The sequence below is a fragment of the Ursus americanus genome, chromosome 20, assembly GCF_024610735.1.
Source record: "Ursus americanus isolate L20-20 chromosome 20, mUrsAme1.1.p, whole genome shotgun sequence".
NCBI lineage: Eukaryota > Metazoa > Chordata > Mammalia > Carnivora > Ursidae > Ursus > Ursus americanus.
In genome coordinates, this window is record NC_142146.1 from 34,871,701 (window position 1) to 34,892,261 (window position 20,561).

Below are 20,561 nucleotides of genomic sequence, written 5' to 3' on the forward strand. Positions count from 1 at the left end.
CCCACAGCAAGAAGACAGGTGGAATGTGTGTTGCAGAGAAAAGAGGGGGGTCCTCATACAAGTGTTTTTAATTGAGATGTAACTCACGTGTGAAGTGCACAATCGGGTGTTTTTCAGTACATACACACAGTTGTGCACGCACAACTGCTGACTGATTCACAAACCAACAATCGCTTGGATCACCACGGATTCCTCAACATTTCCATCGCCTCCCTCTGGAAAGCTCACCCCATTAAAGCAGTCATTACCCATTCTCCCCTCCCCTTCCCCAACCCCTGAAACCATGATCTACTTTCTGTCCCTACGGACTCACCGGTTCTGGACATTTCGTGTATATAAACAGTAGCGCATGGTCAACGGCCTTTGAGACCGGCCTCTTCACTCTGCAGACTGGCTTCGAGGTGCATCGTGAAGCCTATACCGGAACTTCATTCCTTCTTATACGTGAGCGATATTCTGGGGTACGGATGCACCGCGCTCGCTTTATCCACTCGTCTGCTAGTGGACGTTTGGGTTGTTTCCACATCGGGCCTGCAGTGAATAATGCTGCTTTGGACATTCTTGTGCAAGTTTTTGTGTGGCTGTGTTTTCACTTCTCTTGGGTATGCCCCCGGGCATGGAACGGCTGGGTCAAATGGTAACTCCACGTTTCTCTTTTTGAGGAAACTCGAAACGGTTTTCTGCAGTGGCCGCGCCTGCCTCCCCCAGCAGTGTGTGAGGCTCCCGCTGTCTGGGAGGTGGGGTGATTTGGAAGCTTGTGGAATTTAGCTGGTGATCTCTGTTTCACACACTGAGCTGGGAGTGGAGGCTGGAGGAGAGGAGGCGGTGGGAATCCGTGGCCCCGGGAGTGGGAGAGGACTGGCCGGAGATGTGTTCAGATTTGTTGGGTGTTCTAAGGGTCCCAGAAGTCGGTGCTAGGACTTTAAAGGGAGCCAGGTGCAGAGCCATGAGCTCTCTCCTCCCAGCTATGTGCGGCCACCCAGGGGCAGGTGTGGAGTAGGTGGAGGGTTTGGGGTAAGCAGGTGGGGTTGGGGTCAGAAGCATCGCCTCCAGGCCTGTGTCTTCAGTCTGCAGACCTCAGGTGTTCTGTCTTCACCCTCTCCATTTAGACCTGTGCCTCTTCACAGGCCTCGGGGACCCTGCTGGCACCTTGCTCAAAGACAGGCTAGTGCCAGGAGCAGAGCAAGGCTTGGCCCCAGGCAGCCTGGGGTTCCAGTCTGCCTCTCCTGCTCTCTAGCAGTGTGAACCTGAGCAGGTCACCTGTAAAATGTCACCTCCCCCCACGCCCTAAGTGGTTGTGAGGAAGAAGTGGGCTTGGAGGCCAGCGCTTTGTCTCCTTGCTCCTCTCCATTGCCAGACCCTTCCCAGGCTGCCCTCTCTCTCTCTGGATGTTCCTGGTGACCCAGCTGAGAACCCTTGCTGCCCTCTCTCCTCTTTTCTTCTCTCCCTTCCCCAAGAGTGACACGTGTTTGAGAGTGGGGTGTTCCCAACTCCTCGGAGAATTCCACAAAGCCATGGACTGTCTCCCTGAAAGAATGTGCACCCACACATGTGATATGTTCACCAAGTCAGGGAACCTAGGAACCTCATGAAAGTGTATTCCGAGGCCTCCTCGCCCCATCCCCCCAGCTGCAGGAGGGTGGCCTTGGGAACAAGCATCCTCTGGGGCTAGTGGCCAGCACTTCTCCCCTGACGCCACCTTGAAGTCTGAGCTGAGGCTGGGGCCACTGCCAGAGGGAAGCTTCCCCATCACCAGGGAGCCAGCCACTTTTAGCCCCCACTCCCTTAGAGAGTCCCAGGTGGCCTGGCTTGCCACACCCTGCCAGTGCTATGGAGAGGAAAACAGCCCTTTTTCTGGAAACAGTGCATGGTCAATGGGTCTAGCCCTTCTGCCTGGCACCGAGCCCGCTCCATACACACTCTTACCCAGAAAGGGGAACACAAGAAAAATAGTCAAGCGCCCTCATCACTACCAATGCTCGACTAGGTGGCCTATTTTTAAGTCTTCTCCTAGAAAGAGCATAGGCTTCCCCGCCTGACGCCCCTGTAAAATGGGCATGCTCACTCCCACCTCCACCATGGGTCTGTGGATTAGAGGAAGGTAGAAAACATGAGGCATGGTCCTTGGAGATATATTATCTCTAGAAATTGTCATCTGTATTGTTTCATATTCTAGAACCCTTACCCCACTATGAAGGGTGCATTACCAAGTGAAAAAGTCACTTTTTCGTGATTTCCCCTAAAGCTGGCAGGGGCTGGCATATCTTATGGTATGCACATGATTTGTCTAGTCATTCTGCAAGAATATTTTGAACCTCCCTTGGGTGCTGAAGCTTTTGAGAGACCCAGGGAAATGAAAGCCAGGCTCCCCTCCCATCCCCCATGAGGAGCTCCAGCCCATGGTAGGGAGCTGAGCCAGGCCTAGAGGCACTGACTCAGAGAAACCCACAGAACTCACAGAACCCAGGACACACTCAAGAGGAAGGGTTCAAAGACAGAGGTCAGAGGCTGGGGCTCTCAGGAGAGGAGGCGGAGTGCAGTTGTGCCGGGGGTGAGGCTGGGGTGGCTGGTGAGAGGGCATTCTAGTTGGAGGTCATGGCTTGTGCAAAGGCTTGGAATTGAGACACAGCCCGGCTGGTTGTGGGTGGCCAGACCCACACCCTCTGGTTGAAGATAAAAGACTGAATGGGCAGGGACAGCTGGGCCTTGGGGAAGTTGGAGTGGCCTCCTTCCCAGTGTGTGGCCTTGAGCAGATCCCTGTAACTCCCTGGGCCTCAGTTTCCGCATTTGTTCTAGGCCATGAAGAGGATTCAGAGGGCGTGTGTGTATAAAACCCCAGCACGGTGCCTGCTGCCAGTAGGAATGTGGTGGGCAGGACTATTTTCAGCCAGAGTTCAGACTGTACCCTGGGCTGCCGCCAATGTCCGAGCCCCGAGCCCATGCCAGGGTGTGCCTCCCTCTAGAAGCCCTGAGGAGGAAGAAGAAGAGGAGGAAGAAACGAAGGAAGAGGAAGAGGGAGCGGGGGAAGGAGGAGGGCTCAACCGGGACCCAGGCTGGTGCCCCCACATGCTGGCTGCCCACCTGCTGGGGGCCTGGTGCCACGCCAGCCTGTGGGGCTGGGCTTCCGAAATCCGCAAGATCTAAGAGCAGCCTCGGGGTTTCCATTTGAACCCTCCTCAGCCGCACTGCTGGCCCCATCAACTTCTGAGTGGGAAGACTGCGGCCGGGCAGACAGGTGCACAGCACTGACCCTCTCTATCTCCAAAATCTGTCTCTCTTCTCCCTCCTTCCACAGTCTGGCTGCCTCTGGCTGCCTCTGCCTCTCTGTGTCTCTCTTCTGTGTTCGCTCTCTCTTTCTCACACACACTCACACATACACTGGCACAACACCTCTTCTCCCACGGTGACTAATACTTTCTGTCTCCGGAGTCCTCCTACCTTCATGACATCAGGCATGGGAAATGCAGGCGGAATCATTTCTTAAAAGCGTAGCCGCCCGTTACCTTCAGCCTCCCTGGGAGGCAGAGCCACTGACAAGGGGCTTGTGCCCAGGCATTTCCAGGTGTATGTGTATGGAGGGGAGGGATGAACCCCAAACCAGAAGAGACCCAGTTCAGCCCCCACCACGTCTGCTTCTACGTTGCACCCGTCCTGCTCAGGCTCCAAGGTTTAGAATTTCCACGGCGTCCTCCACTCTCCTCTGTCCCCTTGGCCTCAGTGTCTCCCCATTCACTGGTTCCTCGGCCTCTCAGGCACACCTGCCTTCGCCCATGCCCCGGTTGCCTCTGCCCTGGCCCCTCCTCTACCCCTTCCCAGCCTCCCCCCCCTCCAGGCCCCTCCCTCTCTGGCTGCCACACTCACCCTCCTCTGACAACGTCTCTTCCCTCTCTGAACCTTTAGTAGCTCCCTAGCAGCCACTAAGCCCAAACATTTTAGTTCAGGATCCAAGAGCCCCAGCTCTAGTCTCCCAGTCTCCTCTCTCCCGCCTGCTCCCCATCACAGACCTTTTATGCCAGCACACTGACCCCCTTACCCCCAAGTCTTTTCCTTCCCAGCTTCCAGGCCCTTGCTCATGCTGTTTCTCTGCCTGGAAGGCTTTCCCCAGACCCAAACTTTTTAATGTCAAATGCTGTTCTTTCAAGGGCAGGATAAATATCCCCTCTTGGCTAAAACCTTGCATTATCCCTCCAAGCTGAAGGGACCTTCCCGCCTGGCCTAGACTTTCCCATAGTATGTATCACTTTTTGTCCTGTGGTGTTGTTTTTCTTTAAGTGCCAGCCCAGCTGGCCTCTAAGTACCTTGATAGCGAGATGTGGCTTATCCTTTAACCACACCAAGTACCAAGCAGAGTGGTGGGCACTGAGGAGGTTCTCAGAAGAAGGCTGGCAGATGGATGACCGAATGCACCTGTTTGGGTCCCACACACCGGCTGCTCCTGTCTCTGAAAGGTGGGGTGGGCCTGGCTGTTACCCCACAACCATATGCCACCCCTGTCCAGTTTGTTATTATAGGAGTATGCTTAGGCTGTTACAATGAGCTGGAAAGTCCTTTATTTTCCAGGCTCTGGAGCAGTTTGTAGATAATAAAAAGAGGTTCATGCCATTCATGGGAGAGATTTGTCTTTTCAATTTCATGGATAATTATTGGCCTATTCAGGTTTTATATATTTTCTTGAGCCAATTTTGTTTATATTTTCTTCAAATGTCCATTTCATGAAGAATTGAAATTTTTTTTTGCTATGAAACTGCATATAGTTTTCTCTCAGAATTTAATATATGTCTAGACCCAGAGTCAGAGGCCTTTCCTCATTCCAAAGGCTTATTAGTCTTTTTTCTCTTTCGTCACTGGTAAGAATTACTAAAGGCTTTTTTTTTTTTTTTTTTTAGATTGGTCCTTTCAAAGAGTCAGCTTCTGATTTTTAGATATCTGCCACTTTTTCTTTCCTCTCATTTTCTTAATTTCTACTTTCATTGACGAGTTCTTTCTTTGGTTTTATTTTTCCTTTCCTAGTCCCTTGATTTAAATGCCTAGTTAATTTTCAGTCTCTCTCGTTTTTGGAAGTGCATTTAAAGCTGTAATTTTCCTCTGAGTACCACCTTGGCCTCAAACCAGAGGCTTTATTATTGTTCATTGTCGTTAAGTTCTAAATTGTTTGTAATTTCTGCTTTGCTTTTCTCTTTAACTAGAGCATTATAGAGCAGTACAGCTTTTTAAACTTTCAAGTGGATAATTTCTTTTATACTCATGTTGCTGTTAATTTCTGATTTTTTGCATATAAGCAAAACATAGCCCATCTGACATCTGCTTTCCGGAATTTGTTGAAATTTTTATTTATGACCTAATACGTGGCCAGTTTTTGTGACGATTTCATGTGTGTTTGAAAATGATTATTTACTGTTTGAGTATAAAGTTTGTTCTCTCAGATTAAGTTTTTTTTTTTCTTTTTTTAAGTTTACTCAAGTAATCTCTACATCCAACATGGGGCTCACACTCACAACCCTGAGATAAGAGTCACATGCTCTACCAACTGAGCCAGCCAGGCACCCCTCTCAGATTAAGTTTTTAAATTGCGTTTTTTAGATCATTACTTTTCGGGGGGCTAATTGTTCTGTCTCTCTCTAAGAGAGACCTGTTCAAGTTCTTGCATAATGATGATGGGATTTGTCTATACCTACTATGTTTAAAAATCAGGTTTTTATAAGTGTGTATATTAGGCAACATTCTTATATGCTTATGATTCATGATTTGGCACTTGATGCTTGTACCTCTTCCCTTTATAAATACACTGGTTTGTCCTGTTCAGTGCGTTGGCCTTGAATCCTATTTTGTGGATGCATGTGGCTAGCATATCCTTTTTTATCCTTTCACTTTTCATTCTTTCTGTGTCATTTTGTTTTATATGTGTCTTTTGTAGTGGCAGACAAATGGATTTTGTATTGGGTGTCTGCTTTAATGGGTGGATTTAACCCATCTGCATTTACTGTTGTTGGTCATAGTTAGATTTACATCTGCCATCTTCCATGTCTCCTTTTTTAGCCTTCTTATTTTTGTGTAGTTTGTTTTTGCCTTTTGTTGAATTGGTCCCATTTACTTTGTTCTGTTTTTTTCCCCCCTCTGATGACTAGGAACTTCTGAGTTGTATTTCTAGTAGTTATTCTATATACATTCGTGTGTTTGTGTGTGTATAATTATATTTTTTCCATCAACATCTGGATGTAATTATTATCTTTAGCCCCTTCCCAAACAAGGCAAGAAATTTAGTAGTAACTTACATTTCCCCGCCCCTTTCCTCACATATGGATGTCATAGATTTTAGTTCTAAATTGCCATTCATTTTCTTCAAATTGTGTAAGGACATTTATTTAAACTTAACTCTTATGTTTGGCTGTGTTCTTTGTTTATCATTGTTTATAATACCACTCATCTTTTTCTTTCATGGATCTATTTTGCACTCTGTTGAAGTATTTCCTCCAAGAATTCTTTTAGAAAGCATGGATAGTATTATTTTTAAGGCAATCAATGTGTGAAATAACAATTTTTCCTTTTCAGAGGGTCCGTTTTGATTTTTAGCTCCCTATTGAATTGGGTTTCTTAAATTCTGAATGATCATATTTTCACATATCCTAGATCTCTAGTGTTTGTTTTAGGCAATACACACCTTCAAAATCTGTGAATACATTAACTACATATCACCTGAATGTCTTCTGCTGTTCTCTTCACCTTCCCATCCCTTCAGCCAAATCTGTGACATTTTCATCTGTTTTGCCGGTGGAATTTACTTAGTTGCGCTCGGTCCTTACCCAGCGTTGACGCCAACTTCCGCCAGTTACTTTGAGCTGCCTATATTGTTCTTCACAGTATGTACTTGTCTCCACCAGAAATTATATTACCCATTCATTTGTTTGCCAATCTCCCTACTAGATTTTGAGGCCCTGGAGAACAAGGATTTTGCCTCATTCACCCTGGATCTATAGTGCCTAGAACACTGCCTGGCCCGTAGTAGACTCTCATGTATTTCTTCAGTGAATGAATGAATGAATAAAATTGGGTAGACTGCACATTCATTTATTCACTCAGCTACTATTTGAGTTCTCTTTGTGCCAGGTTCCGAGCAGACCAGGCCCCTGCCTCTGGAGCTGATGGTCCAACTGGGGACCTAGTAAATGGGCAGGAAGAACAGTGTGGCATGAAGGGTCTGTACAGGGCTGGGGATAGTTCCCGCGAGCTCAGGCAGCAGAATGCAGTGAGTCAGAGTCAGCTGGTCAAGGCAAGGGGAGCAGGAGAGGAGGGGAGGCTGGGGGATGGCCCAGAGGTAGAGAGAGCACCCCAGGTGAGGAGAACAAGCTCGCACCAGACCCTCCTATCGGGCTTCTTTATGTCAGGCACTGCTCCAAGGGTCTTAGTATTTTAACTTAAAACAACCCTTAGGATCCCCATTCGTGGAAACAAGGGCACGGAGAAGTGAGCTTGCCCAGGATCATACTCTAGGAATGAAGAACCAGACTCAGCCCAGAATCGGCTCCAAAATCTATAGCCATCTGCTCCACTGCCTCCAGGGAGAAGAAGATGGGTCTGTCAGAGAGCAGAGTGAGCTAGGAAATGGGGAAGGCTGCATGGGGAGCAGGGGTTTGCAGGATGCTGAGGGCTTCAGCAGGGCCTAGGGGGTCAGGCCTGTGCCTCTCAAAGGAGATTCCCCAGCAGTGGCTGTGACCACTCTGAAACAGCCTGGGGGGTAGGATTTTATCCCAGCAGGAAGGAAGCTGAGGGGAGTGTCCTCAGGAGTCATGGCATGGAGGGAGGGAGAGGGGGATGGGTCGGTTGGGAAGAGGCCTTTGCTGAAATGGTCCCCCCTCCTTCTCTCCAGCCATTCTTGCTTCCTACCCCTGCTCTCCTTCCCACCACCCCAGTGGCAGCCCCATCCGAGGGCCAAGTGATCCTGGCTCTGAGGCCTCTCCTTCCCCGTGGCCTGCCTTTTGTCTGTCCACGCAGGGACTGAGGACCCGGCCTGACCAGGCATGGTTTTCAGGGCTTCCCCAATGCATGTCCTGGGGCTCTCCTCCCAAGGCGGCTGCAAGGTAGAGGCATTGTTTCCATCTTATAAAAGCGGAAAGGGGAAAGGGGGCTCAGAGGGCCCGGTAACTTCCCCAGGAACCAGTTTGTAAGGACTGCGGCAGGGATCCAAGCTCAGGTGTGGGGACCCCAGTGGGATTTTGTAGCAGAGCTGATCACTGACTTTTTGAGGCTTTTCTGTAGACGGACAGTTGAGTCCCAGGGAGCAAGTAGGTTGGAATTGGCAGGTCCACAGATAAGCCTGTTAGGGCCTCACACTTGGAGGTTCCTGAGGCCCTGCTGGGTCCCTTACACCTCAGCCCTGGAAGGTCGTGCAGCCTCTCATGGGGCCAGCTTGGCTGGAGCCACCCTGGAGAGAGCAGCAGTGGCATGGGGGTCTGCAGGCCATGGGAGCTTCATGGTGGGTGCTAACAGCTCCTGAGTGGTCTCATCCCACCCCAGTTCTGGACACGGCCGGGCAGGAGGAGTTCAGCGCCATGCGGGAGCAGTACATGCGCACGGGGGACGGCTTCCTCATCGTCTACTCAGTCACGGACAAGGCCAGCTTCGAGCACGTGGACCGCTTCCACCAGCTCATCCTGCGCGTCAAGGACAGGTAAGGGCAGCCGGTCCAGAACCTCCCAGCTCCTGGCTCAGAGTGGCCTCTGCCTGTCTGTCCCTCAGAGTCTCAGGCGAAAGCTGAAACACAGAGGGGCAGAGCTGAATTCACGCATTGGTCCCCCGACTCCTACCCCAGTTCTTTCCACAGGACCAAACTGCTTCCAGGGCCTTAAGTCAGCCCCTCCCATCTCTCCTAAACAGTCCCCCCTCATGGCCCCAACTTAACCAAATGTTACCACGTTCGAAGAAAAAGTGAATTTCCTCTCCAGTATGCCTTGTAGGTGGTTACATCACATTTGACTGTGAGATTTACAAGCCCCTAATTAAAGGCTCATTTTCCCCTTAGCATTATATGGAGTAATTAAATAATTTGTAGTTTCTTTTAAGCCTAACTGGTCTTTTCAATAAATTGGCTCTTAAAGAGGCAACATAGGAGAGTAAAAGGACAAACTAATAGGAAAGCAGCAAGCTTTGAACAAATCTCAGTAAATTCAGAAAAATCTAGTTAACACCTGTTCTAACAGCAAAGTGTTAATAGTTTTACCAGGTAAAAGGGATACACACTTGCACACACTCACATATACACATAAAACTCCAAGTTAACGTAAGTTTAGGCCCTGGCTATAGGAATTTCAAAAGAGAAAACATAAATGACTCCGAAGTAGGAAAGTATTCAACCTTTTGGCTAACCAAAGTGCAAGGGGAAATAATAAAGTATTATTTTTCACCTGTTAAATTATGAATTTTTTAAATGAAAATGCCCGATGATGTTATTAAAGATGCTATAAGACTGGCATTTCTTTCACCTTTAGACAGCGATGTGGCCACAAGCGTCGGTGGGAATCTTTAAGGCAGACGTGCCTTGTGAGCCCACCCTTCCTCTCCTGGGAGCCATCGCAAGTTTGCAGCTGCCATTTACTGAGTGCCAGCTGTATACCAGACGCTGGCTCCGGGGCTCTTCCCGAGCTCCCGCTGACGGCGGCAGGAGCTCTGCATGGCTGGTGCATTGGGGTGACCGGGAGATGGGAGGGAGTGGTCTGGGAGGCCAGCCCCCTCCCAGCAGCCCCTTGGGAGCCCTCTGATAGTGCTGAGCCAGGGATTTCCCGGGGAGACCCCTTTGCTCTCCCTGCAGTAAGCCTAAGCCTCCAAACCAAGACAGCCAGCAGTCCCAGGGCCCCCTTCCCCTGCCTAGAGATATGGAGGGAAGGGACTCATGAGTCAGCCCCAGGCCCACTGGGGAGGCAGTGTGGGCCGCATTATGCCTGAGGTGTGGCTGTGTTGCCTTCAGCAGGGGTGGAGGCAGTGAAATTTCATGAGCTGCTATTCCTTTATTCCCCAGAGAGTCGTTTCCAATGATCCTCGTGGCCAACAAGGTCGATCTGATGCATTTGAGGAAAATCACCAGGGAGCAAGGAAAAGAAATGGCGACCAAACACAATGTAGGTGGCGTGTGTGCATGCGTGTGTGTGCACGTGTGTGTATGTGTGTGTGTGTGCTGGGCAGTCAGGGATGTGTAGAAGTCCTTGCCCATCACTCCTGAGGGATCTCGGGCCTCCTGGGTAGGGGGTTCGATTCCGCAGAGAGGCCTGCAGAGCGTATGTGATGAGGGCTATATTGTGAAACAAAACAGCAGACCCGAGAGAAAGCACCCTCTTATCAGTCATGAGGCACTCTGATGTGGGGACCAGGTCCCCTCACCGTGGCCCGCGAGCTGTGGCGTTCAGGCCACCTCCTGGCCCCCAACACAGCAGATTCATCGCTGGGATGTGTAGAGGGCTGGCTTCTGTCCCGTTCTTTGAGCCAGCCACCTGATTATGCTCAGAATCATCGGACCAGCTGCAGTTCACCCAGCCCTGTTCTATGCTAGGCATTATGCCGGGGAGCACTCACTCCTCACCCCCACATGCTGAGGTAGGTATCATGATGCCCATCTTACAGTTGGTCAGACTGAGGTTTGCCCAGGCCACACAGTGAATATCAGCAGACATCTTTGTTTTCTTTTTTTCAGTTCATTGTGATGCCCCTTTGCCCTCTGAATGTGCTGGGTGGGGTCACGGGGCTTCTTTTCACCCGTCCCCCACACAGACACAGCCCAGGCCCCTGGCCTCATTGGTCAGTTATATAGAAGTCCACTCTGCCTGCTGGGAGGTCTGCTGCAAGGTTGCCCCTTCCCTCTGCCTGGTGGGCCCAGCTCTGTGAGTAGAGGAAGAGGACTCACTGCAAGTTACTTCTGCTTGTCTCTGCCTTCTGCGTTCATTTAACTGTCCTAGGCCCTGGGAAATAAAACTCCTGGCTTTATGGTGCTGGCTTCTAATGACAAGAGACAGATAATAAAGCAAATTACAGTGTGACATGTGCTATGAAAAAAGTAAATCAGGGAAGGGGGTCAGGAATGTGAGGTGGAGGAGGGTGCTTTTCCAAATAGGGTGGTCAGGGAAAGCCTTGCCGGGGAGGGTGTATTTCAGCAAGGACTTGCAGGAGCTGAGGAGTAAGCCCTGCAGATCTCGGGGGAAAGAATGTTCCAGCTGAGGGAATCATCCGTGCAAAGGCCCAAAGGCAGGAGTTTGGGGATCAGCAAGGAGGCCAGCTGGAGCAGGAGTGGGAGGGGTGGGTAGCCAGAGGCCAGGTCAGAGAAGGCTTTAAGGCTTTATGGCTTTTACTCAGGGGGAGAGGGGGAACCACTGGGGGGCTACGAAGAGTGATGACGAGGTCTGGCTTACGGCTGAACAGCTTCTCTCTGGTGGACATGTTGAGAAGGGTCCATGGGGGCCGGTCGTGGGAGCAGGGAAACCAGTTAGCGGCTGCCACAATAAGCCAGATGCAGGTCAGCACGGCCCAGGGTGGTGCTGGTGAAGCTGGCAAGGAGGTGGTTGGATTCTGGACGTGTTTCTAAGAAAGCCGACAGGATATGTGCACAGATTGGATGTGGGGTGAGAGAGAAAGAAGGTATGGTGGGTGATGGTGGTTTGGGCGTGAGCAGCTTTTAGAAGAGCAGAGTGTCGGTAACTGAGCAGGCGACGGTAGGAGTAAGTGTGCGCGAGACAGGAGCCGGTGGCAGACCTGCAGTTTGAGGAGCTGAGTAGATAAGCAGATGGAAGTGCCGGGCAGCAGGCACTACAGCATCTGGGTGAGTACCGGCCGTCGGCAGCGTGTAGATGGCATTTGAAGCCATAAACGCCGGGGGAGCGGGTGTAGATAGGACGGGGGTCCCAGGACTGAGGCAGGACACTTCACCTAGGGATGCGGGGAGGTGAGGAGGAAGCCACAAAAGGGCCTGAGCTGTGGGTGACGCGTGAGGGCCAAAGCGGGGCACTGTGGGAGCCAAGCGAAGAACACGCCTCAAGGAGGAGGGAGTGACCCCCCGGGCCAGTGCTGCCCCACAGTCTCCAGAGGAGAGCTGGAGACTCACCGCTGGGTTCTGAACAGAGACAGGCCTGAGGAGCCGGCTCCGGTTCCCGCTCCCAGGCCCCCGAGGGCACTCACAGACACCCCTGCGCCTCGGGCCTCCCAAGCAGCGGGGTGGGGGGTGCAGAGCGGAGGCCGCCCGGCAGCAAATGCCGCTGCCTCATGTATCATTTGACCAAGCGGCTCTGCGAGCTACTATCGACAGCATGCTATTTTAGAGCTCATACGGCAAGTTCCTCTTTAGCTGCCAAGGCGGGCGCCCCACCCGGCGCCGGAAGGTGGCATTTCCTAGCCCCGTGGTGGAGTCAGACAGTGCTACCACTTAGTGCAGCGTTCCCTTTAGTTTAAGGTCCTTGCCACTGAAACCCTAGAATTCCAAGTACCCAGATAATGCACCCCAGCCTTTCTTCAGTGGTAGAGGCAAGACCCCCAGAAAGAAGGCGGAGGGCGCCCGAGGACCTGGGGGACACTACAACTCTTGTACTTCTGAGTGGTGGGTGGGACGGCAGGCACTGGCGGTCTGAGGCCCCCGGAACCATGCACCTGCTGAGCCGGCAGGGTCACAGCATGTGAAGGGGCTCCAGGTGGGTCCTAGGTACAGGCCCCTTCCTGCCCCCCACTCCCTGGGTGTGCAAAAGGAAGCACGTCACCCCGGCCTCACAGGGTATCACAGGACTCTGGCTTCTAGGCTCTAGCAGGAGCGCCCCCCCTGCCTGGCAGGGGCCCTGAAGCTGACCTCGGCACACCTCGCTGTCCACAGGTGGCCAGGCAGGAAGTGGAACCTGCACCTGCTTCAAACCTTGATTCTTTGCAGGCTGCGGTGTGGCTTTGGGCCAGGACGTCAGTGCTCTGAGCTCACAGTCTCTCCGCTGCACAGTGGGGATACTTGCTTACCTCCAAGGGTGAAGGTGGGGGATAAGTGAGCTCAGAGATGTTGTGACCTGGCAGGCAAAAGGGCTCAGAGTTATCTCAGGCCAGCCTCCCTACAGTGGAGGGCAGTTTTCTTTCAGTGTTATCAGAGGCTCAACGATGGGTTGGATGACCATTTCAAAAGTCTGAGCCATGCTTCGTGTGCTCTGCCCTTTGCGTCCGGGCCAACTACGAGACCTCTGCCTGAAGCCACAGCAATGTGTGAAGATACTTTAGGATGTGTTTGGGGCAGTCGTTTACAACATCCTCCTCTAAAATAACAGCTCACCCTGTCACACACCCGCCACCATGCATTTGAACTGCTGATCATTTTTATTTTATTCACTGGGCTTGTCTGTTTTGAAAGTGTTATAATGAAATGCCTTAATTTTATAACCAGGAAAAAGTTATGAAATATACCGTAGTTCTTCAGTCTGACCACAATCGGCCTCCCTCTCTGGCCTGGGGAAGCCTGTGTATTTTGCACAAAGCCCACACTCTCTCCACTCAACGGGGAGTGGGCACAAGCCCTTCCTGCCTGTGTGGCGTCCCTGATACAGGAGAAGAGGTGAGCTCAGGACCGCGTCCTGATCTCATGCAACCTGTGCTCTCCTCCCTGTGCCAGCCTGAGACTTGGGGTGGACACGGCCCTCAACACCTGTCCTGTGGGGCCACCTCGGCCACATCTGCCAGTGTGCTACTGTCTTTCAGCCGGTGATGATTCCTCACTATCAAACGTGCAGACACAAGCCTTCCGTGTGTAACGGAAGCCAAACGTGTAAACATGGCCAAGCTCCCGGACTCGTGGATGCAGACCAAACAAGAGCTGAGCTCGGGAAGCTTGTTGGTCCTCGAGGAGGCACAGACCGGCTAGGGGTCACCAAGGTGCCGTCTCCTGCCCGTGGCCCAGCCTCGCCTCAGCCTCTCTTGCCAGAGTCCCCTCTGGAGGGCCCAGGAAGAGGCAGAAGTCCCCTCACAGTGGAAAAATAGGCCTCAGGAAGAAAAAAGAATAGCATCAGACCCTATTTTAGTTTGATAAATGAAACAGTCTTTAGACTTCAAGTATATAAAAAGATCATTTTTTTCCTATTTTTAGGGGGTTATTAAAGATCTCTCTGACTAGAGAATAAGCGGGAATTAGAAAAGCTGTCAATAAAATTTTTCACCCTTAAGGAGCAAGACACCAGGAAGGGGCTTGAGGTTGTTGGTGCGGGGGTTCTGTGGGGGTCTCTGAAGGCAGGTGGTTCCTGGGGACCTCTGAGACTTTGCAGTTTTAGGGAACAGGGCTTTGTGGACCCCAATGCTGCTTTTACCAAGTTGGGCTTTGCCTTCCAGATTCCGTACATAGAAACCAGTGCCAAGGACCCACCTCTCAACGTCGACAAAGCCTTCCATGACCTGGTTAGGGTCATTAGGTGAGCACTGTGCGCTTCCCCAGAAGCAGGCCCTCTGCAGCAAGACGGGCTCCGGGAGGACTGGACGGATGCAGCTTCTCATTCCAAGGCCTGGGCTGTGCAATTCTGGGCCTGTTTGGGATTTCTTATCCCTCCATCCATTTCTTTTCCCTGCCCTTCCCACCTTCCTTTGCACACACCCCCTCACTCCTACTACCTGTGGGTGAAGCCCGAAGCATAAGCTAAAGGGAGGTGCCTTCCTGCCTGGGGTGCCAGCTCGGCCTCCTCCCCGGCCTCGCCTTGGCTCTGCAGCTCGGGCTCCCTCCCCCTGCCTTTGGTGTTCTCCCGACACCACACCTGTCAACACCATAGGAAGTAGGTCCGTTTCCTCTTCCCTGGCCGGAGGTCAGAGCGCCCTGTGGCAGTTCCCCTTGAACCACCACCATTCTGACTGCTAAGCTCAAGTTGCTGAGGCATGGCACCCAGGCCTGCTTTCCAGAGGGCACACCCTGCCAGGCTCCGGGTGCGGTCAGAAATCCTAGTCAGTGGTCTCACGTGCGTTTCTTTATAGCGAGGCTGGGCCCTAATCACCTCGTGCTGAGAGGGCTGCCACAGCCTCCTGGCTGCTCCCCTGTCACCCATCTGCCCATTTCCAGAGTCTGCAACATGCGGAACGGCCTAGCCTGCCGTCCTCAAATATCAGGCACCTAGTGTGAGACTGTGTGCTGGTGAGCTCTACAGCTGTCGGTTAGTTGTGAACTCACAGGCAGGGCTCTGACAGAGTGCTTTCTCCCTGCTGCTTCTCGGCGCCCCCAGGACACACACACACGCACACACGCACACGCACACGCACACCCCTTTCCTCATCATTCCCCAGCGTGCACTGTGATAGTGCAGCCCTCACTTTACGCTTTAGCTGGCCCCTCTGCACTCTTGGAAAGAGCTTCTCGGGGGCATTTTGCCTCCAGTTGGGATACGTGGCCCTGCCAGGAGCTGGTGGTATCTTGGGTATGGACCTGTAGTTCCAGGCAGGTCTGAGACATAGGACTAGTTAACAGAAAACATGTGAAAAGCTTTTGGACTCAACTGACCTGTCATTTTATTTAAAATATGAAAAATAAAAATAAGAGGCCAGTAATGAATAACGCATAATGTAGTTCACAATTTAAATAATTGCAGCCACAGGATCATGTCAGGAATTTTCACCGGCAGGGCAACAGGCTTTGCCCTGCCCTCCCTGCCTTCCCACTTTCTCTGCCCCAGAGACACTGTCCAGGCCAGGCTCTCCCCCAGTGTCCAGAACAGGCCTGTCGCCTGCACATCTGGGGGCCTGGGAGGAAAAGGGGCAGGGAGAAGCAAAGCCTGTTCTGACTTTGTTTTTCTGCTTTTCACTGTCTCAAAAGGCAACAGATTCCAGAAAAGAGCCAGAAGAAGAAGAAGAAAACCAAATGGCGGGGAGACCGGGCCACTGGCACCCACAAACTGCAGTGCGTGATATTGTGACGGGCCTGCGGCCCTGGCCATGGTGACCGTGAACTGGCTGGCCCTCGGGACCCTCCACTGCCTAACCGCACTGAAAACCATTTCTAACCACGACCCTTGGCCCGAGGACCTGGCACAGGAACGGAGAAAGGGAGGGTGGGCAGGGAGGAGCGAGGCTCCAGCTTTGCCAGAAGGGCACAGGCTTTCTCGTGTCTCACAAGAGACAGGGAAGCAACGCTAAACAGAAGCAACATCCAAGCCCCTCACGTTGGTTCCACCAGGTTCCTCCCCATCTCTCGGTGGCTGTGTTGTTTCTTTGAAGTACACAGTTTTGGTGTGGTGTGGAATGTGTGTCCACGGACAGAGTACCGAACAAGCCATGATCCACCCCCCCACCCCCCAGCCCAAAGTGTCTGAGCTTGGGGGGCTTTTGTAGATTTTTAAATTATTTTAGTGATTATTATTTTATTAAAGGGGTCTGTGCCCACTGAGTGGCAGAGCTTCAGGTTCTCAGCAGGCCTCTCTGAGAACACGTCCGGAATATTGTTGTTTGTAACTGAGTTTTCCCAGCAGTGCCAAAACTCAGCTCAACATGCAAGTGGAGGGACCGAGAGCGTGGAAGTGAGTGGGGACGGTGGCCGGAGGCCTCAGGGGGCACACCCCACTCCCGGCCTCCAAACTGGACAGGAGAGAGATGTGGTCACCCAGAAGGTTTTACTGTGCCCGAGGGTGCAGGTGTTAGGAAACGGAATTTTATTTTGCTGAGCGGAGAGGCTGGTGTGAGCATGTCCGTTTTCGGAGGGGTATTCATGGTCCTGGACATGTAAAAGTTAAGTCAGCTGATTGGCTTTGCAAAAGTGGCTGTTCACGTTCCAGACGGTGCGGATTGAGTTCTGTGCTCTGAGGGCTCTCCCGGGTCTGTCTCTTCCTGCTTTCCCACCACCTGTGCTGCCTCGTGGCTCTCGGATACAAACAGACGTGGGCATGTACGTCTCAGCGCGTCCCAGTGAGCTAACGTGGACGCCATCCAGAAAGCTCTAGTTCATGCTGAATCTTAACCAAAAACGATCCAATACTAAAACAGCACCAAGACCTGAAGCCATTTTCCCTTTGAGCCCACCGACTACCACTTCTTAAAGCCCCGTAAGCGAGCAAACCCCGCTAAGCATTTGCAAACTTAGGATTCGCTTGCCTTTCGGCACACACTTTTCTTAGCTTCTTGGATCTTAACTGTAACATATAATTAAAGGAGAAAGAAAGGTTGGGGTGATGATATGACCCCCATAGGCCTGTTTTTATAAGGGGACACTCCCCCAACTTCCTGACGATGTCACTTCCCTCTCAGGAGCTGTTGGCGTGATCCAAAGACTGGGTTTTCCCAGCCAGGGAGGGAGGAGGGGCAGCAACAACCACAGTGCCCCCCGCCCCCGACAGAAGGTCAGAAGATAAGGTAGCCCAGCTCGTGACCTCGTTTTCCATTTACAAATCAGGTCATTAGGCAAACTAGAGCATCCGTAGCAGGTGGCCTGGCTGCTCTTTGGAGAAAGAAACCCTGAGAAAGTGAGCACCCCACTGGACATGGAGACACCTGGCACCTTCTCTGGTTTAGAAAGCATGCTGCATTCCTAACTCAGCAAGATCACCAGCACCAGGGGCTCAGCTGAAGAGTGATTCTGTGTCAAATGAAATCATTGGGACTTTGATTAATTGGAAGATCAAATTTCTTTATTTGTCTCAGTGGCCTTTTTTTCCCTTGACCCTGAAAGGAAAGATAACAAAGAACATTCCAGATCAGGCACTTCAGAGTTGTCCCAAGATCCTATAATGTTAATGGGCATTTTAAACACAGGACAAGGCTCTTTCCGACCCTTCTGCTCCTCCGAGCCAAGTCCGCGGCAGCCCGGTGTGCAAAAGAGAGGAGGTGGCGGCGGCAGCAAGACAGGCGGGAAGACGTATGGATGGAGATGCTTTGCAGTGAAGGAGTGGTGGGGTGGGAAGGGAAGCCATGCACACGGGGCAGTGGCCACTGCTGGAAGCTTCTACTAGGCACGGACCACCACGAGCACACCCCTGCCCCCTGCCCCCTGCCGAGCCCGCAACTCCTTGGCAGCACTGAGTGGCGAGTCCTGTTGGAAGCAGATCGGCTGACCTAGAACGAAGCCCTTAGCCATGAAGGTAACCAGACACACGGGTTCCATCTGTTTCTGGTTCCTCCCACAATGGGGCAGTGCTTCTGCCCACCCCGGCCGCATCTTCCAGGGCATGTGTCTTGCAGTCCGCCCGTGGCTAAGCTCCACAGTGCTCAAGGGACACACTGGTTAAGGAAAGGCCTGCTGCTGCTAAGTCGGGTCAGGCTTCATCTTCCATGACCTCGTGTTCCCCAGAGCTGAGACAGATAAATAACACTTTCAAAGACAGTTCTTCATGTTTAAGGCACTGTGGGCCCTTGTAGCAGTGGGGGCTTCCAGATAGGTCAGAATGGAGCGTACCCTGGGGCATCCTCAGTACAAAAGCTTCTCCGTGGTCACATGGCAGGGTCAGTTGGAACACCAGTTGGCCATGCTACTCCATGACGGAGGAGTCCAATGGGACTTGCATCTTTGGTGACATTTTGGTGTTTCCACTGGTTTCCAGACCACCTGAATAGTGCTACCTTTACATCCCCTGGAGCACACCCTTCCTGAAATCCCCTCACCCCATGCCTTTGCCACTGTGTGCTCTCCAATTTTCTCCTAAAATTTGGACACCCCCGATTAGAGGGCTACTTTTCTACCCAACAGTTAATCTTAGCCATCTTGCCCACCCCTCCAGCCTGGGGCTCTGGCCACTGACTTCTCTTATACTTTGCCACACAGGGGTCACTTGGATGGTTCTTCTTAGAGACTTTGACTCCACCTTGGGTTGTTTGCTATGGAGAGTGCCTGGTAGCCTAGGGTGGCCAATCTCACTTTGCCAGGAGACGTGACCCACTAACACACGGCAGCTCTGACCCAAAGGTCCCTCAGATGTGTGATGGTAAATCTGGAGCCGCAGACAGATTCCCTCCATTAGCAGCCCATTGGGTTAGAAATTCCGTGTTGGGTTTACAGAGAATGAAAGATACTTGAATTGTGGAGTGCCCGTGAGTGCACAGCTTCTGCTACCCAGTATTAGGAGATGGCCATTGTTGTGAAACGGGAGTGATGCCTGAGGGTCTCAGTGATGCTTGAGCCTTTTGTGTAACTTTTTATTCAGTCTTTATGTATCTCAACTCATTAATAAAGAAAAGAAGAACACTTGGCCTATTCCCTTTATTCAGATATTCCTGAAATGTTGCTGAGAATGTCGTCGTTGTCCGTGTCTGGCCCGGAACACCTTACAGAGCAAACCCAAAGTAGGGAGGAGACCCCTGGTGGCCTAGGAGTGTCTCCTTCCTACCTGGAGTCAGAGGATGAGGGCAAGTGAGTGCGGTGATTGGAGAGACAGCCTCTTGATGTCTGGCAGCCCTGGGTTTGAGTTCTGCCACCGACCTTTACGTGCCTTTGAGCAAGTTCCCTGCTTCAGTCTCCAGCTGCCCTGCCTGAGAACGGGATAATAATGTGCACTTCCTAAATAGACTGAGGACTGAAGCTAATCTGTGGTGCGATCTCAGAAGTGGAGCTCTTAGTAGAGGACACTGGGCTGTCTGACATTGCTTTCCATGGAAAGAAACAGCCCCCTGCCCCCATCCACAAGATCACAGTCTTTTGTGCAACGTGGTTTCATTTCTCTGTTAGTTGAACCTGGTGGGTACTTGGCCAAGTTGAGTCTCTCTGGGTCCTTTATCCAGGGACTAGAGACCAACAGACCATATCCCTCTCTTGGAATGTCTTTGGGTGCCATAGCTAAAGCATGTAGACCCAGAGGCTCCTCACCACTCTGGGCTGGGAGCAGACCAGCGTAGGAGCAGTGGTGGCGTGGCCGCCGGGCCGGGCTGCCTGCGCATTCCTTCATTCTGCACGTATTTATCAGGCGTTGGGCTGGGTGCTAGGTCCATGGTAGTGAGCAGAGCAGATGGTCTTCTGGTCATCAGTTCTCCTTTAGTCCTTAATTAACTTCCTGTGGCTCTTGTAACAAATTACCACAAACTTAGTGGCTTAACAGAGAAGTTTATTCTCTCACAGTTCTCAGTGGACTGAGTCAAGGTGTAGGCAGGGCTGCTCTTCCTCTGGAGGCTCTGGGGGAGAACCCACTCCTTGCTTCTTCCTGCTTCTGGAGCTGCTGGCATCACATGGCTTGGGGCCATTTCCCTCCAGTCTTCAAGGCCAGCATCCTCAAATCTCTCTTCTGTATTTTCACATGGACTTCTCTTCCCTATGGCAGGTCTCCCTCCCTCTGAGCTGATGCTCTCTCCTTCACTGAGAAAGTTGAAGCCAGCTGAACAGAATTTCCACAGCCTCCTTCCACTGTCTGCACCCACCCCTAGCATCTGCACCCACACACTCTGCCTTCTTGGCTGCTATCGGTGGACCATGTATGTTCCTGGCTGAAGCCAGTCCCTTCTCAAGGGTATGAGAACACATCCAGACTTCCCTGTGGCTCTTCACCCTTCTCTCTCCTGCATCATCTGTCCTTCTCTCTCTTGGATCTTTCCCATCTTCAAACAAACAAGAACAAAACTTTCCTTTGATGCACCGCCTCTGCCAGATACTACTTGCTTCTCTGCTGCCTTTTGCAGGAAGC

General features: G+C 51.8%; 1 protein-coding gene across 7 annotated transcripts in view; it reads left to right on the forward strand.

Annotated features, from left to right (window-relative positions):
• Positions 1 to 19,135, forward strand: part of MRAS (muscle RAS oncogene homolog) — a 53,126-nt gene extending 33,991 nt beyond the window's left edge. For 4 of the 7 annotated variants that reach the window (XM_045791850.2, XM_045791849.2, XM_087870220.1 and 1 more), the window contains 5 exons: positions 8,512 to 8,665; positions 10,010 to 10,109; positions 13,696 to 13,869; positions 14,320 to 14,399; positions 15,782 to 19,135. In XM_045791850.2, coding sequence (XP_045647806.1) covers positions 8,512 to 8,665; positions 10,010 to 10,109; positions 13,696 to 13,869; positions 14,320 to 14,399; positions 15,782 to 15,881 — 608 coding nt within the window. In that variant the 3' untranslated portion in view covers positions 15,882 to 19,135. Of the gene's footprint in view, positions 1 to 1,285; positions 3,236 to 8,511; positions 8,666 to 9,482; positions 9,672 to 10,009; positions 10,110 to 13,695; positions 13,870 to 14,319; positions 14,400 to 15,781 lie in introns of those variants that run through there. The other 3 variants (XM_045791852.2, XR_015727880.1, XM_045791851.2) reach the window with 3 other exon arrangements.
• Positions 19,136 to 20,561: the final 1,426 nt, after the last annotated feature.